Source organism: Drosophila biarmipes, chromosome 2R, assembly GCF_025231255.1.
Source record: "Drosophila biarmipes strain raj3 chromosome 2R, RU_DBia_V1.1, whole genome shotgun sequence".
NCBI classification, from domain to species: Eukaryota; Metazoa; Arthropoda; class Insecta; order Diptera; family Drosophilidae; genus Drosophila; species Drosophila biarmipes.
The window spans coordinates 17,997,006-18,011,377 of NC_066615.1; the positions used below are offsets into that span (position 1 = coordinate 17,997,006).

General features: G+C 45.4%; 3 protein-coding genes across 4 annotated transcripts; 2 read left to right on the forward strand and 1 right to left on the reverse strand.

Moving 5' to 3' along the window:
• Nucleotides 1-180: 180 nt before the first annotated feature.
• LOC108022741 (macoilin) lies at nucleotides 181-11,981 on the forward strand. 2 transcript variants are annotated; one of them, XM_017091832.3, is made up of 11 exons: nucleotides 181-321; nucleotides 4,623-5,042; nucleotides 6,638-6,782; nucleotides 6,856-6,982; nucleotides 7,053-7,179; nucleotides 7,243-8,057; nucleotides 8,483-8,782; nucleotides 9,097-9,201; nucleotides 9,263-9,921; nucleotides 10,035-10,227; nucleotides 10,285-11,981. In XM_017091832.3, the coding sequence occupies exons 2-11, from the start codon at nucleotides 4,963-4,965 to the stop codon at nucleotides 10,902-10,904; spliced, it is 3,171 nt and encodes a 1,056-aa protein (XP_016947321.1). In that variant the 5' UTR covers nucleotides 181-321; nucleotides 4,623-4,962; the 3' UTR covers nucleotides 10,905-11,981. The 2 variants fall into 2 exon arrangements, with proteins under 2 accessions (XP_016947321.1, XP_016947322.1); XM_017091833.3 differs by having other exon boundaries at nucleotides 7,243-7,871; nucleotides 10,285-11,514.
• Nucleotides 11,982-12,042: 61 nt separating this feature from the next.
• LOC108022744 (uncharacterized) lies at nucleotides 12,043-12,672 on the forward strand. The gene is made up of 2 exons (XM_017091835.3): nucleotides 12,043-12,237; nucleotides 12,297-12,672. The coding sequence occupies exons 1-2, from the start codon at nucleotides 12,153-12,155 to the stop codon at nucleotides 12,569-12,571; spliced, it is 360 nt and encodes a 119-aa protein (XP_016947324.1). The 5' UTR covers nucleotides 12,043-12,152; the 3' UTR covers nucleotides 12,572-12,672.
• Nucleotides 12,673-12,678: 6 nt separating this feature from the next.
• Nucleotides 12,679-14,268, reverse strand: LOC108022742 (SWI/SNF-related matrix-associated actin-dependent regulator of chromatin subfamily E member 1-related). Its single transcript, XM_017091834.3, has 2 exons — nucleotides 13,616-14,268; nucleotides 12,679-13,553 (listed from the first exon to the last, which is right to left on the reverse strand). Exons 1-2 carry the CDS (start codon nucleotides 14,017-14,019, stop codon nucleotides 12,839-12,841), a joined length of 1,119 nt encoding a protein of 372 aa, XP_016947323.1. The 5' UTR covers nucleotides 14,020-14,268; the 3' UTR covers nucleotides 12,679-12,838.
• Between the last annotated feature and the right edge of the window lie 104 nt (nucleotides 14,269-14,372).

The following is a 14,372-nucleotide window of genomic DNA, read 5'->3' on the forward strand; positions in this document are numbered from 1 at the left end:
AATCTACATTCATATACGATTTCCTTCTTCATGTTTTTAAAAAAATTGGATGCCACAATACATTTTTAAACATTATTCGATAAGTGTAACAATCGACTACTCGATATCTAGAAGAAAACATCGATACAACAAATTGCGGCAAACATCGATAGTCTGTAACAAACATCGACTCTGTCCCATCTCCAACTTCGAAGCGTACGAGTTTCGATTTCGTGTGTTGTGTTAAAATATACAAAACGCAAGTTAATCAATACTGATCACCGGAATATTTGTGCACAACGGTCACGGTTACGCGGATAGAAAATGCAGTGCTGATTGAGTGTAAGCATCACAGGAGTGTTCAAAGTGGAAAAGGAGAAAAATTTTCGGGTGCCAAAGAATCCATCCATACACACACGCACACAGCCACATAGCAGGCACGCAGGCCGAGGCACATACACATGCCCACGGACACAGCGCATTTGCTGGAAATGTGCAAATTGTATCAGAAATCCGCTCGGAAGTAAATAAGTTAGGCGGCAGAAGCAGTGAAAAATCGAGTGAAATAATCAGAAGCGCACGGTGTGCGAATGAAAATGCCAAAAGCGAGCCCAAAATACTGAACAAACGTGTGCAATTTTGCAGTGCTTTTTGGCTGTGTATATCGTAGTGTTCGTGTAGGTGAGAGGAGTGTGAAAAAAAGAAGCACATAGGTGTGTACATAGGTGTCCCTGTACGTGTGCCAGCCGCCAACAAACCACACACACACTCTCGCATACGTAACCGCAGTCGGCGCTGGCAGCGGAGCGAGAGAGAGCAAAAAGGATGCTTCCTGCCGAGGAAGAGCAGAAGAGGGAGAGCCGAAAAGGATGCTTCCTGGGCTCAGAGTGGATGCTGTTCGAAAGCTCAGCGAAAAAAGCCACTTTTCACGTTTTCCCTCTCCCTTCAGCCACTTTTGTTGTTTTTGTTTCTGCTGCAGCAACATGCATAGCCACACTCACACAGGCACACACAGATGTTTTGTTTTATTCTAGCTATTTTCGGAAAAAACGAAGGTGATCAAGCCAACCGGCATGAATGGATTTCGCTATTTATTTGCTTTATTTATTATCGAGTTGCTACTTACACCTGATAAGGCCCCAACCCACCGAAGGAAACCACAGCCGCACAATATTGGAGTGCCTGCTATCGCTGAAATTCGCCCGAGTTATGCAAAAAGCAGAAACAGCACCCGAATTACCGCATTTTATCAAAGTTCTTTAGCCTTTTGTTGCGCGTCCAATCTTGTCGCCCTGACGTTGTTCTTTTTTCTTGATTCGCTTTTCGTTTCGGTTCTTGTTTTTGTTTTGTGGCTTTTCTAAATGCGATGAGCGCCGAGTGTGTGTGTGTGTGAGTGTGCACCATGCGTGGGAGTGTGTCAGTCGATCTCGTTTTGGCCAACGAAATGCAATTGGGAAAGTGTGGGACAAAAGAGAGAGGCAGAGGGAAAGAGAGCGACGGAGGGAGAAACAAAGCAGGCGAGAGCGGACTCAGTGCACTTTATGAGCCGCTGAAACCCATGGGTCATTTTAATGTTAAATCTCGATCATATCATCAGATCATCTCGAGTGACGATCCCGATTATCTGGTAATCGTAGAACTGTTGGATCCTCTCATATTTCTTGGTCCATGTGTCCTTAGTTTTTTGGGATAGATATTCGGAATGTATAAACTTTGACATCTAAACATATGATACAGTGGAATTTTATCACCCACGATAAAGTTTGTTTGTGCTTGGTTAAAAGTCACATCATCAGATAATCTCAAGTTAAGAAAACCGAAAATTGATTTATTTTTCTCATCTTACTGGTCCTTAGTTTTCTAGGAACCTATAACTGTACAGCACTTCGAATTGGATTTCGTTTTGGAAAATAAACAATATTTTTGGAAATCAAACATATGACACAGGCATCTTAAAGTGGGATTTCTCATAAATATATGTTTTTCTGAGTCACCCACGATAAAGTTTGTTTGCTTTTGGTTAAAAATTCTTTTAAAATTTTTTAATATAAAAAACCGAAAATTAAAATGTATTTTTCTGGCAGTGATACTTCTTGGAAAATAAATAAGTGCAATAAAACTCTTCTATTTAGTTATCAATAGGCTCAAACGATAAATAACTGCGTTAACAAATTAGTTTCGCTCAAGCACTAGTAAAGGTGATTCAGGACCTATTTCTAAATAAACATTTATCAACGGTCGAATGTTGCTTAATAAACACTGTTAATACTTATTTTTAAATAAGTTAGTCACAGAAGTTTTTTTAAAGCCAGACTACCACCAATGGGTTCTGGACTTAATGAAGCTCCTAAAAAATCAAACCTTTTATACTCAATGTGGCAAAATGATATACCATAAATACAATAACAAATAGACTATAAAAACATAGTTTATAGGGAAACCCCTTTCACATAGATAAATGGAAAAATATTATAAAGTAGCAACAGTCAAATGGGCGAAATTCATTGAAATTGGGCCTAATCTGAGACAACCCTTTGGACAATTATGTACATTCGACTGCCGATGCAGACGGGCACTACAAAATGGCGGATACGAACACAATCCGGAAAACCGTGGTGGTGGTGGGAAGGGGAAGCCCATTGGGCATTCAGGTGTCCATTTGTGGTCCGTCGCAGGACGAGGAACCGGAATAGGAACTGGAACGGGCACAGGAACAGGACATTCGAGCAACAGCACCAGACGTCATCGGCCAAAGGAGCTTCCTCTTGCTCCTCCTCGGCCTCTGTCGCTGTTGCTCCAGCTGCCATGTGGCCATGCGATGGATGCGCTCCACTTTTGGATGCTATTTATAAACCTTTTCGCCCGTATACATACACACAAGGATGCCAGCCAGCGCCAGGCCAGTGATTCTGCTCGGCTTCCTTGAAATCTGCATAGTTCCGCTTCCGATTGAGTTGGCGCAGTCGCACTGGCCCGTCCGTTCCATATCCATGTCGCCATACAGCTCGGTAGCCATAGTCATAGCCAAAGCCGTATCCATATCCACATCCACATCCACATCCCCAACCATATCCGTCAAATCTTGTACTGGCGCAACAGAGAGTGTACTTCGCGTTCCACCGAATTTACCGGGCAGCATCCACATCCACATGTTGAGAGGCAGTGGGCACATCGCCATTCCCTTCCCGGATTCCCTTGCGTCCCCGAAACTCGACTCCCACACTCGAAACACCCGTCGTTGCATTGATTTGTTTGTGTTCGCCAGCGAGTGTGCGTGTTTTCCGTCTGCACTTGAATTTTCCAAGTCCTTTTCCCCGAATTTATTTAGTGCTTTTCCATCGGCTAGGCCTGTGCATTTGTTTTGCCACCGAAAAAGTTATTTCTTTTCGAAATAGTGATATTTAGGAGTTACAAAGGGCTGGTAAAGATATACAAAATAAAAAGAAATGGGTCCTGCAGGCCAGGCTTAATCATCTGTCCGATTGCACAAATATACAAAAAAATCCAATTTAAACAAGAAATCACTCAAGTCACTTGATGATGTAAATAGGGAAATAATTAAATAATTATCAAAGACTTAAAGTGTTCCTTGGAGTACATTTCATGCCTTGTGTAGTTTACTAAATGAAAATACATCCATTTCTTGGAATTAGTATTTAACTAGAGAACCCTTAATAATAAGCAGATAATAATTTTCATTGGAGTACATTTCATCCCTTTGGCATTTCACTACATTACATTACGTCGAGGTCTTTAAGGTCTTCGAAAATACCTGAATTCCCCAATCTCCGGCAATTGGCAGAACGCCTTATTGGCACGTATCTGAGTACACACACCCCCATATAATCTTATGTTCTCTGGCCCACAGGTGTGCTTTTAACGCTTTTCCAATCTCCCCCAAGCTCATGCATATCTCCGTGTATAAGCAATTTATTATTGAGAGACTACTTCGATAAATACAGTTTCCATTGCATAGGTTCATTTACTTTTGCCATGGAATTTCATCAGAAAATTCTCAAATCTAATCTAAGATATTATAGTATAATCTATGATAATTAAAAAAAATATATTTCACTATACTTAAAACAATTGCAAAGACTGCGGTTTGCTTTTTATAAATGTCAAACCACTTTTGATATCAGAATAACCAAGCTCTGTCAAAATCGAAATGGTTCTTCCTCTCCTGGGTCAAGTTCAACGATGAGATACATTTAATAAATAGGAAATGTTCATAGTTTTTCTAAAATTGATTACTTAACACCCCGATGAGTCAATTTGTTAATCTTCTTGGGCGTTAACATCATCCCAAATGTTTTGGCATAGTCGGGGCGTTGAAATTCGGATATCTTCCGAGTGCTGAACCGCCTCCCTGAATTTCGAACGCCCGCACTTGTAACAAAGCGAAAGTGCATTCAACGGAATGGCAGGCCTAAAAATAACATTTTTGCCTGTACTTATTATAAGATGCAAGATGCTTGATGATTGCAAATAGGAGTAGTGACATTTGTTCAATTTCGGCAGAGAATTCAATGCCAAGAGGATCGCAGTGGTAGCATTTTCTCACGTTTTCTCTGGTCTTCGGTCTCGTCGCTTCGCATCGCACTCGTACTCATCCCCCTTTCTCTTGTGTCATCTGTTTGCAGTGTGAAAAGCGAAGAAAAGCCGGCTCAGCAGGAGGCGAAAAACATTTTCCAAACGCATCAGATGTAAATGAGATGCCGTCGCGCCGGCAGCAGAGGCACCAGCAAGCAAAACCACGCCGCCACCATCGCCTCCGGAAATACCAGGAGCCCCAGCAGCATCTGATTATCAAGTGAAGAGCAGTGGAGCGAGGACCCCATCCGTCGAAGCAGTCGATATAGGATATAGGATATATAAATATATAGGATATACGGCCAGGAAGCCAGGGAGAGGAGCCAACTTACCTAGGGAACGCAGGGAGATCGAGCATTTCGAGCGGAGGACTCACGCCGCGCTTCCAAGATGAAGCGACGCAACGCGGATTGCGGCAAACTGCGGCGGCCGATTAAGCGCAACAAAATCACAGAGGGAATGTACGGCAGGTGAGTTAATACGGCTTCTTATGGACAACCCGAAACCCCTAATATTTGACTGACCCTATGATGACTGTTCTACTCTTAAGTTGTGTTTGTGAGGATGCCAGTGAAACTGCCAGAAAACTGGTCAAGTTTTCATGTAAAAAATTAAAAGGCTAAATACAAGCGGAGTATAGATTAGTTAATTTCGCAAGTCAAAATATTTATAAACATTTTTATATTTTTCCCTATACATATATTTATTTTGCCAAAGCAATGAAAAATAAACTAATTGCTTTTGAGTTTTACTTAGCTGCATACTTTATGTCTCCAATGGGTAATTATATTTAACATGATAAAAGGAAGACTTTTAATGAGTAATACGGGCTGTAAATAAAGTTCTTATTTTATTAATGGGACCCGAAACAAGAAAATTGACGTTTCAAAGTATAAAGTACAAAAAAAGTACAAAATACGATGCAAATATAAATTTGCGCACATTATGATTATGTTTACAGTTTTAGAATTTGTTATATTTTAGAGAAATGTTTGAATTTTTTCATTTTATTAAAAAGTGCTAATATAATAGGGCTTATAGGGACTCTATATTATTATTTTCTTTGTTGAGCACTCGAAAAACCTAAGTAATTTCAAAATAAATCGAGTTTTGTCACAGCCCATCAAGTAAATTATTGTTTATCCTACGATAAGGCCAGTTCTTAATTGAGGTAATAAAGACACTTTTCGATTTATTGGCATGCGAACCGCCCCCCAAGTCAGCTCGATGAAATGATTATAACACTTCTCGAGTCGCAAGAGAACAACCACCCAAAATTCCGAGAGTGTGCTGCTCATGAGGAGGAGCTGGGGCTCCTCTGCTCTGGCTTTTTATTATTTATACGTTTGTTTACTTTTTGATTGCGCCCCAGTGCTGTTGTTTTATGATGTTATGGCCGTATTTATTTGGACGCTACTCGTTTTCGGCATTCTAGCCGCCTCTTTGCGCTTCTGTTTCCTCAGATTTCTACATCTTCGACTGTGCTCTGCTCATTAAACGTTTTTTACTGCCTGATTGATGGATGCTGATTCCTATCTGAGGTCAGAAAACATCTTGTTAGAGCTGACCCCTAATTGTTCACATTTTGATAGCTTAATGGGACACTAGAACAGATTAAAAAGCATACGGACGAACATTCTGTGTAGAAACATGTTGTTTATTAAATGAGTAAGATGGTTATTATACACAATTGATCAAAGTAACACACTTAGAATAGGAACTGAAATACACGCATAGTTCCAGCACTAAAAAGCTATCGCGAAATACAAATTTGGTCTAATTTATTTTGATGTGATCTTGACATTCATTAATTGCAAATTTTATTGGCTTTTTGACCTTAAACAGCCAGGGAAATCTAACTTATGAAGCACCATCATTTGTTAATAGATTTTAATCATCATATAAACCAAGTGCTTTTAAGTAAATGGAACAAAAAAGATGATAAGGCATTTAAGTGGTTGTAAGAAAGGCCCTAGAATACATATAGCATATTGAGAAAGTGAAAATTATGCATTAATAAATATCAATCCCCAATTTCTAAACCCTCATCTCCCTATCTTTGCAGCACAACGGTTCTGTACATGAAGTTTCTGATCCTTTGGGCTATCGTGATGGTTGCCGACTTCATGTTCATGTTCCGCTTCGAGTACTTGTGGCCATTCTGGCTGCTCCTCCGCTCCGTGCACGATTCCTTCAAGTACAAGGGACTGGTGAGTGGAATGGGCCTGGCTTCACCGCCGGAATCTGACTCTGACTCTATATATGGCCCAATTCCCTTTGCAGGCATTCTCCGTACTGTTCGTGTGCATAGCGATAACGTCGGATCTGGTCTGTTTGTTCTTCATACCCGTTCACTGGCTGCTCTTCGCGGCCAGCACCTACGTTTGGGTGCAGTACGTCTGGCACACAGGTGCGTCATGCCCCGCCAGTGTGGATGAGTCCACGGACACCGGCTCACTTGTCTACCCATTTTCTTGCAGATAAGGGGATCTGTTTGCCGACCATAATACTCTGGATGTTATTTGTCTACCTGGAGGTGGGCATACGATGGAAGGACAGTCGCCACATGCCGCACCTGGATCTCTGCCGGCCGTTTGCAGCGCACTGGTGAGATAACTTAATTGTGGATTTGGAGGAGAACCCATTGTAACCATCTTGCTTCTCTTCTAGCATTGGCTATCCGGTTGTCACGCTCGGATTTGGCTTCAAAAGCTACGTGGGCTACCGCATGCGCCAGCGAAAGCAGCGCGAGGTAGCCAAGGACAACGAGTTCTACATGCAGCTCCTGCAGCAGGCTCTGCCCGCCGAGGAGGCAACCAGCGAGGAGGCGGCTGCGGGAGCGACAGTTACATCCAGCACCGTTGTGGTGGCCAACGGATCGGCCAGCACGCCGGCTCTGGTCGCATCATCCGGGGGAAACGCGGCGAACGGCATTTTGGCCACTGCCACGCAAGCACAAAACCATCATGAGCATCATCACAGCGGCGGCGCCGGCGCCAGCAGCAGCAACAGCTCGAGCAATAGCAATCATCACCATCACCACCATCATAACAACAACAGTGGCAACAGCGGCAGCGGCCACAACAGCAACAGCAGTGGCAGCGGCGGTGGCAAGGACAACAGTAGTAGCGAAGGTACAACGGCGACCGCATCCTCGTACTCTGCGGCGTCAGCGGCCACAGGATCTGCGGCAACTGCAGTGGCGGCGTCCACGTCCTCCGGCTCAACCACGTCGTCGTCGGCAACGGCGTCTGCGGGCAAGCAGTCGTCGGCGTCTGCAGGATCTACGGCCACAACAGGTGCAGCAACCACTTCTTCCACTCCCGTCTCAGCTCTCTCTGCTTTGGCTGCCAGCTTCTCGACGCAGCAGCGGCAGCAGCAGCCGCCTCCACATCAGCTGGGGGACGGCACATCCCCGGCTACTTCATGGGGCCGTTCTTCCTCCTCGACTTCCGACGGTGCCGATGCTGACGGTTGTTGTGGTGGTAATAATGCATTCTGCTGCTTTCTGCTGCCCCTCACAACAGCAACAAAGAACGAACCCATTTATTTGTACCAGACACATTTGTATGTTTCTGTATGCGCATGTTATCCACAAATCCATCAATATATATATACATATATAGTAACCGCCAGCGAGGCTTCCTCGCGCGATATCTAACCCACAGCAACCACAGTCGGCAAAGTTGTCAGCCCTTACCTTCATATCATTATGTTCTATGTTCCTGCTGCAATGCAAATCTAATTTCGATTGCCAGCAGGAGGGCCCGAACAACTAATAATGTCCGTCCCCAGACCGACCCCATTCCCTCACCAATCAATAAACACAAAGTTATGTTGTACATCGACCGTGTATAAATGTATAAATATAAACATGCACTTAATGATCTATTAATATGTCCCCTTTCAGCAACCTCCAATGGTCACGCTGGTGGTTCAAGGAACCATCGACGCAGCGTGGACAAGGATAAGCATCGCAACAAGGGTGACGCCGCCGATAATGAGCACAACAATGGAGCACGACACGGGGGTAAAAATAGCAGCAACAGCAACAACTATCACCAAGTCGATAGCGGCGCTGCCACAGCAACCACAACAGTAACAGCCACATCAAGTAATAGTAAGGATAAGGATAAGGAGAAGTCAGACTGGGATAGTAGCACCAACTATCCACAACAACAGCAGCAGCAGGGGGCAAAGGAGAAGCACGGTGAGTGGCTAGCACCTAGATTTGATTGCCTCCAAAAGCGCAACCAGATAGCTATTAATCTTATCGATTTTGTTTGTTAATCAACGTAATTAAGTGTTCAATTAGAACGTATTTCCCTTGAAGGGGAACTCTTAATGCTTTGGTAGATTGATGAAAATACATCTCTGACCTTTAATTGTCATATTTCTGCATTTTAAATCTATGTTAAGGTTGGACGACTTTGTTTATATTGCTAAAGAAGTCAGCACATGGCTAAGATCCAATTGATTGTTTTAATATCCATTCAATAAACCTTCATTGACTCCTCTTTCCAGACAAAAAGGCGGGAAACGCTGTTCCCAACGGAAATGCCAATCACCTTGAGGTCGAGGAGGCGGCCAGTGCGGAGCCAGCACCGCCTGCTGAAAAGGCACCCAAGGGTAAGAGAGGCAACGAGGGGTTACAAAGTGCATTATGACTAATTCGTATCTCAATTTGCAGGTCGACGCAATCGCGGCAAGAAGGATAATGCAGCAAAGGACAATCACAGCCATCAGCAGCAGCTGGCTCAGCAACAAAAGGAGAAGGACAAGGAGAACACGGCCAACAACAACAATAACGACGCCAGCTCAGTATCATCGTCGGCAAGCTCCACCTCGAGCAATGCCATCGCCAACTTGGCCAGCAAGGTGGTCTCCAAGATCTGTGAGACCTGCCTCAAGCTGGAGGCCGATGTAAAGAAATATCGCGCTGAAATCAGCCATATGAAGCAAATCGAAAACGAACTGCGACAAAAACTAGACGCCAATCTCACCAGCAAGTCAACGCTGCAGGCCAAGCAGAAAGAGTGCGACGAGCTGGAGAAGCGCATCCAGGAGCTGAACAACGCCCGACACGCCGATATGCTCAACCTGCAGACGATCGAGCGGCGACTCAACGAGGAGCGCCGCCAGAAGCAATCCCTGGACTCGCAGCTGGCCAACGAAAAAAAGGCTCGCAAGGTGGCCGAGGAAAAGGCGGCTCGTCCGGAGTGCAGCTCCCAGTGCAAGCAGCGGCGCCAGCAGATGGATGAGGAGCAGAAGCGACTGCGAGGGGACCTCAAGCAGACAGAGGAGGCCAAGCAGCTGGCCGTCGAGCACGGGCGAAAAGTGGAACAAGAGGTGAGCACTTTGGATTGGGAATTCCCCTCGGTTACAACGATCCTCTTAAGCAAATAGTATAAGCATATAATATAAGAGTTCGTAATCTCAAGTAATGTATTTTCCATCATTAGTACCGCATGCTGGAGGCGAAACTACGGAACCGCGAGTCGTCACAGCCTGACCCCGATATGCTGTTGCAAGCCCTCGCCGTCGTTCAGGAAAAGAACGCCACGCTGGAGAAGAATCTATCCGCGGAGACGAGAGTCAAGCTGGACTTGTTCTCGGCTCTGGGCGCTGCCAAGCGCCAGATTGAAATATCTGACAGTAAGTATTGATTTCGTTGGGTTGAGTCCTCATTCATTGCATAATTCTCCTCTTTAGACCATCGTCGCTCCAAGGAGGATGAGGTCATTGATCTCAAGGCAAAGATTGCCCAACTTCTGGCCGTGATGCCAGACAACTTGTGCATGAACACGGGGCCACATGGACCGGCGAGCAGCATTCTGCGCATGAACGACACGCCGCCGCTGCAGCAGTCGGGCCCGGGACCGTCCTCGCCCATGCTCATGAGCGCTGCCCAGGAGTACCAGCAGCATCAGCAGCACCAGCAGCAGCAGCACCAACAGCATCAGCAGCATCAGCAACATCAGCAGCACCAGCAACACCAGCAGCAGCAGCACCAACAGCACCAGCAGCATCAGCAACACCAGCAGCATCAGCAGCAGCAACACCAGCAGCACCAGCAGCATCAGCAGCACCAACAGCATCAGCAGCAACACCAGCAGCATCAGCAGCAGGGCGGCGGTGGCCCGGGCTCCCAGCAGCAAATGGTGCCGGTCAGCGTGGCTGCTGCCTTGCAGGTTGCCGCTGCCAATGCTGCTGCCGCCAACGGGAATGGCGGCTCAACGCTGGATCCCAATGCTAGTGTGTACACGCCTAAGACGGGCAACATGATGGTGGTGTCGCCGGTGGGCATGAACCCCAACGGATCGGATGCCTGACGCCAGCAGCAACAGCAGCAGCAGCAGTCCTCGTCGTCGTCCTCGCACCTGCATCTGCGACGACAAGTTTGAGATTATTATACTTTATATGAATTAGGGAAAACAAACGCAAGCAACCGTCGCCAGAGCAAACGATGAGCAGCCCGATAAGAAGCGGAGCCGGTTCCCAGAAGTTTGCATACAATATCTGAATGTCCGTAATATGAATAAGCAGTTTCCTTTAAAATCTAAACACCGCCACAGAAGCGCAGGCAGCACTGATGAATGCAGCTCAAATTGCTGAACATTTTCCGTTTCCCATTTAACATTTTCTGAATCGAAACTCACCAAACCAACCAGATTCCTCGCTGAATTTGGCATTCCACTTTACATTTTTCTTGAAGGCCTTAATGACTCACTCCGATTGAAAGTTCTCCGCTCATTCAACCCACTGTTTTTTGAATCGGCTGCCCCGCCAACACACAACACACTCAGTATCTCCCCCTATAACACGAAAAGTAAATGATTACTTTAACCATATGGTTCGAGAAGTCGAAAGCTCGAAACACAGTTGAAAACAACAAGAACAGAACACAAATTTCTAAGAATAATAACAAAATGAAAATGGCAATTCGTATTTTTAATTGATGAAGAAGAAAGCCAAGGAACTATCCAATATTCTTGGTACAATGTTTTTTTTTCATTTTTAACCAAACGCTGTGAGAGAGTTGGACCAACCATAGTGATGGCCTTGATCTTGGGGCGATGGCGGCTGCCCTGCATGACCCGTGCCCCCTGATTCAATGGAATATTTTTGAAGTCTGCGCCCTTGATTTATTATCTCATTAAATTATTTTTGTTATAAAACCTTAAATGTATGCTTAATTTAGAACTTATCATTTTTGAAACAAACATCAAACGAAACACGATTTTCTTTTAAGTTTTAATTTATTTTTGTTAAGTTCTGCTGTTCCTAAGAAACAAGTAAAATCGAAAACAACTAAGAAACACACGCTTTGGTTTATTTACGCGAAGTGAAACGTCGACTATTTTGTTTAATAATAAAAAAACAACCTTTCGCTGCGGAAAGCAAGTACATATGATTTTGGTTACACTTACTTTTTGGTTTGACTTGCTTTAATCACAGGAACCTTAGCTTGGGACGTAAGATGCGCCTTCACCCAGCTGTGTCCGGCATTCCTAACCAGTTTTGTTCCCACATAGCTATACATCTCTCTCTCGGGAAATTCCAGAAAATCAATTTCCGAAATGCTGCTAAACTTAATATATGGTATGCTGGAGACCATATCCAATGCAATCTACACGACCGTGGCCACCGTTTGGAGTGTTGAACGTAAGTGGATGGCTCTTGACCTTGTAGCTCCTCTTCATCTCAACCATCCGAACACGCAGAGGCCGTGATCAACCTGATGATGTCCACATTTCTGTTTGCGCTGAGCGTAGCTTGCCATCCCCTGATGGTAATTCCCATGGTGATGGGCGGCTATTACATTTTCCGCAACTGCTGGTACCGTCGCGTCAAGAGCCCTAGGCTGGAGCACTCTTTCGATGGCGATGGCGGGCTGAAGGCTGGGATCCGTAACATGACACGTACTCCTCGCCTTCCCTCCTATCGCAGCTTAGGGAACCTCTCCAAACTTGAGAACGATGCATCCACTGATAACTGAGCAAAAGGATGCAGCAAGACAGACACTCACTTGATTTCCTTGGGTTTATAATCTTCAGAAACACTGATATGAAATACATCTACGATTGCGCTCTAAGATTATTATTATGTATTATTATTTTATTTCTCAGCATGGAACCCATAACTTATATAATCTAGTAAGGACATGATTTCCTTGGGCCTATTTTCTTAAATTAATTTAATATAAATATGGTTAAATCTAGAATTTCTATAAATATCTAAGATCTAATCTTGAAAGGGGATTATTTTAAGGCTTTAGCAGACTGCTGGTGTCCACCTTGCGTAGAGCTTCTCGTGCTTTGATTAGAGTGACGTTGTTCGGCTGATTAACGAGCCCGGCCAAGTGCCGGACATACTTGTCAATGTTGCCCACACTGGGACCACTGGGCTCCAGGGCCGGCAGAGAGAGGCCACCGAGGGCTGCCACCAGTTTCTGGCGCAAGCCCCGCACATAGGTCTCCAGGCGTCTGTTCTCCTCCATCAGCTCGTTAACCTCGCCCATTACCTTGGCATAGCCGGCCTTCGTGTTGTCCACATGCTGTTCCAGAACCGCATTCTGTTGCTCCAGATCGGTCTTGGCCTTGCGCAGAGTCCTCAGCTCGTTCTCCGTGCTGCGATTGTGTTCGATGAACTCGTTGGTGTAGATGGGAATCTCGCCGGGCTGCAGGGGTCGTGGCGCAGGTGCCACGCTGCTGGGAGCGGGCTGAACCGGAGCCGGAGGTGTTGGAGGCGGCGGTGTCTGGGCACGTTTCACCTTGGCCAGCGGCACGTCATCCGGATCCTCGCTGTGGCGCTTCAGTGGCTTTGCCTTGGGCTTCTTCGCCTTTCCCATGCTGGTTTCACCCTTTGGGGTCTTCTCCTTGGGCGAACTCTCCAGTTTGGTGGACTTCTTGGCCTTGGCCAGTTCCCTGGCCACAATTTCGGGGTGTTCCTTTAGAAACAGTTCGAGCTGCTCCTGGTATCTAAAGAAATTCAGAGAAATTAGTTGTTCTAAAATTTGGAACTTAAAGTATGCTCCTCCTACATGGCCTTGTCCTTGGCGGCTGCCTCCATGTAGGGCACCTTGCGCTCCTCGGGCAGCTGGTGCCACTCCTCGCCGATGATCCTGGTGTGCTCCAGGGCAGTGCGCTGCGGCTGCTCCCGACGCAGTTCCTCGCGCCGGTCGTTCATGAACCGCACGTAGCCGTTGAGTGGCATTTTGGGAGCTCCGGCTACGTTGATCCGGCGCTGGGCCAGCTTCTTAAGCTCGGATCCCAGCTCGGATTCTGAGTGCCGACCCTTGGGATTCTTCGGTTTCTTCTTTCCCTTGAGCGGCTTGTCCTCGTCGAACTCTTCTATGGCCGCCGAGTCCAGAGATTGGGAGGCGATTGGCAGTGACACGGGGGATTCCATAACCGCATCGGGTGTCTCTTCGGCGGGCTCTGTCATAGTAGGTCTATTTTATTTGAAGATTGTTTTGTTTTGTTGCAAATTATCCGGGAAGACCACCGCTCCGTTCACTGGTTCAATTGTATAAACAACTTTTTCGGAACTGAACTAGTTCATAAGTGAACTCAAATTCTTATCGCATTAGGGTGGCCCGGTATTTCGTATTACTTCCGTATGAATTATTATTTGTTTAATATTTCAACATTTGTTTTTGGTTAATAAAAAATTTATCAGAATATTATTAGAAAGATGTAACATAAATAAGAGGGCCTGTTGTGGTTTATCTTTCTAGTTTATTTTTTAGAATGTATCGCCCTTGTTAATTCTTATTTTTAAACCATCGTATTAAAAGA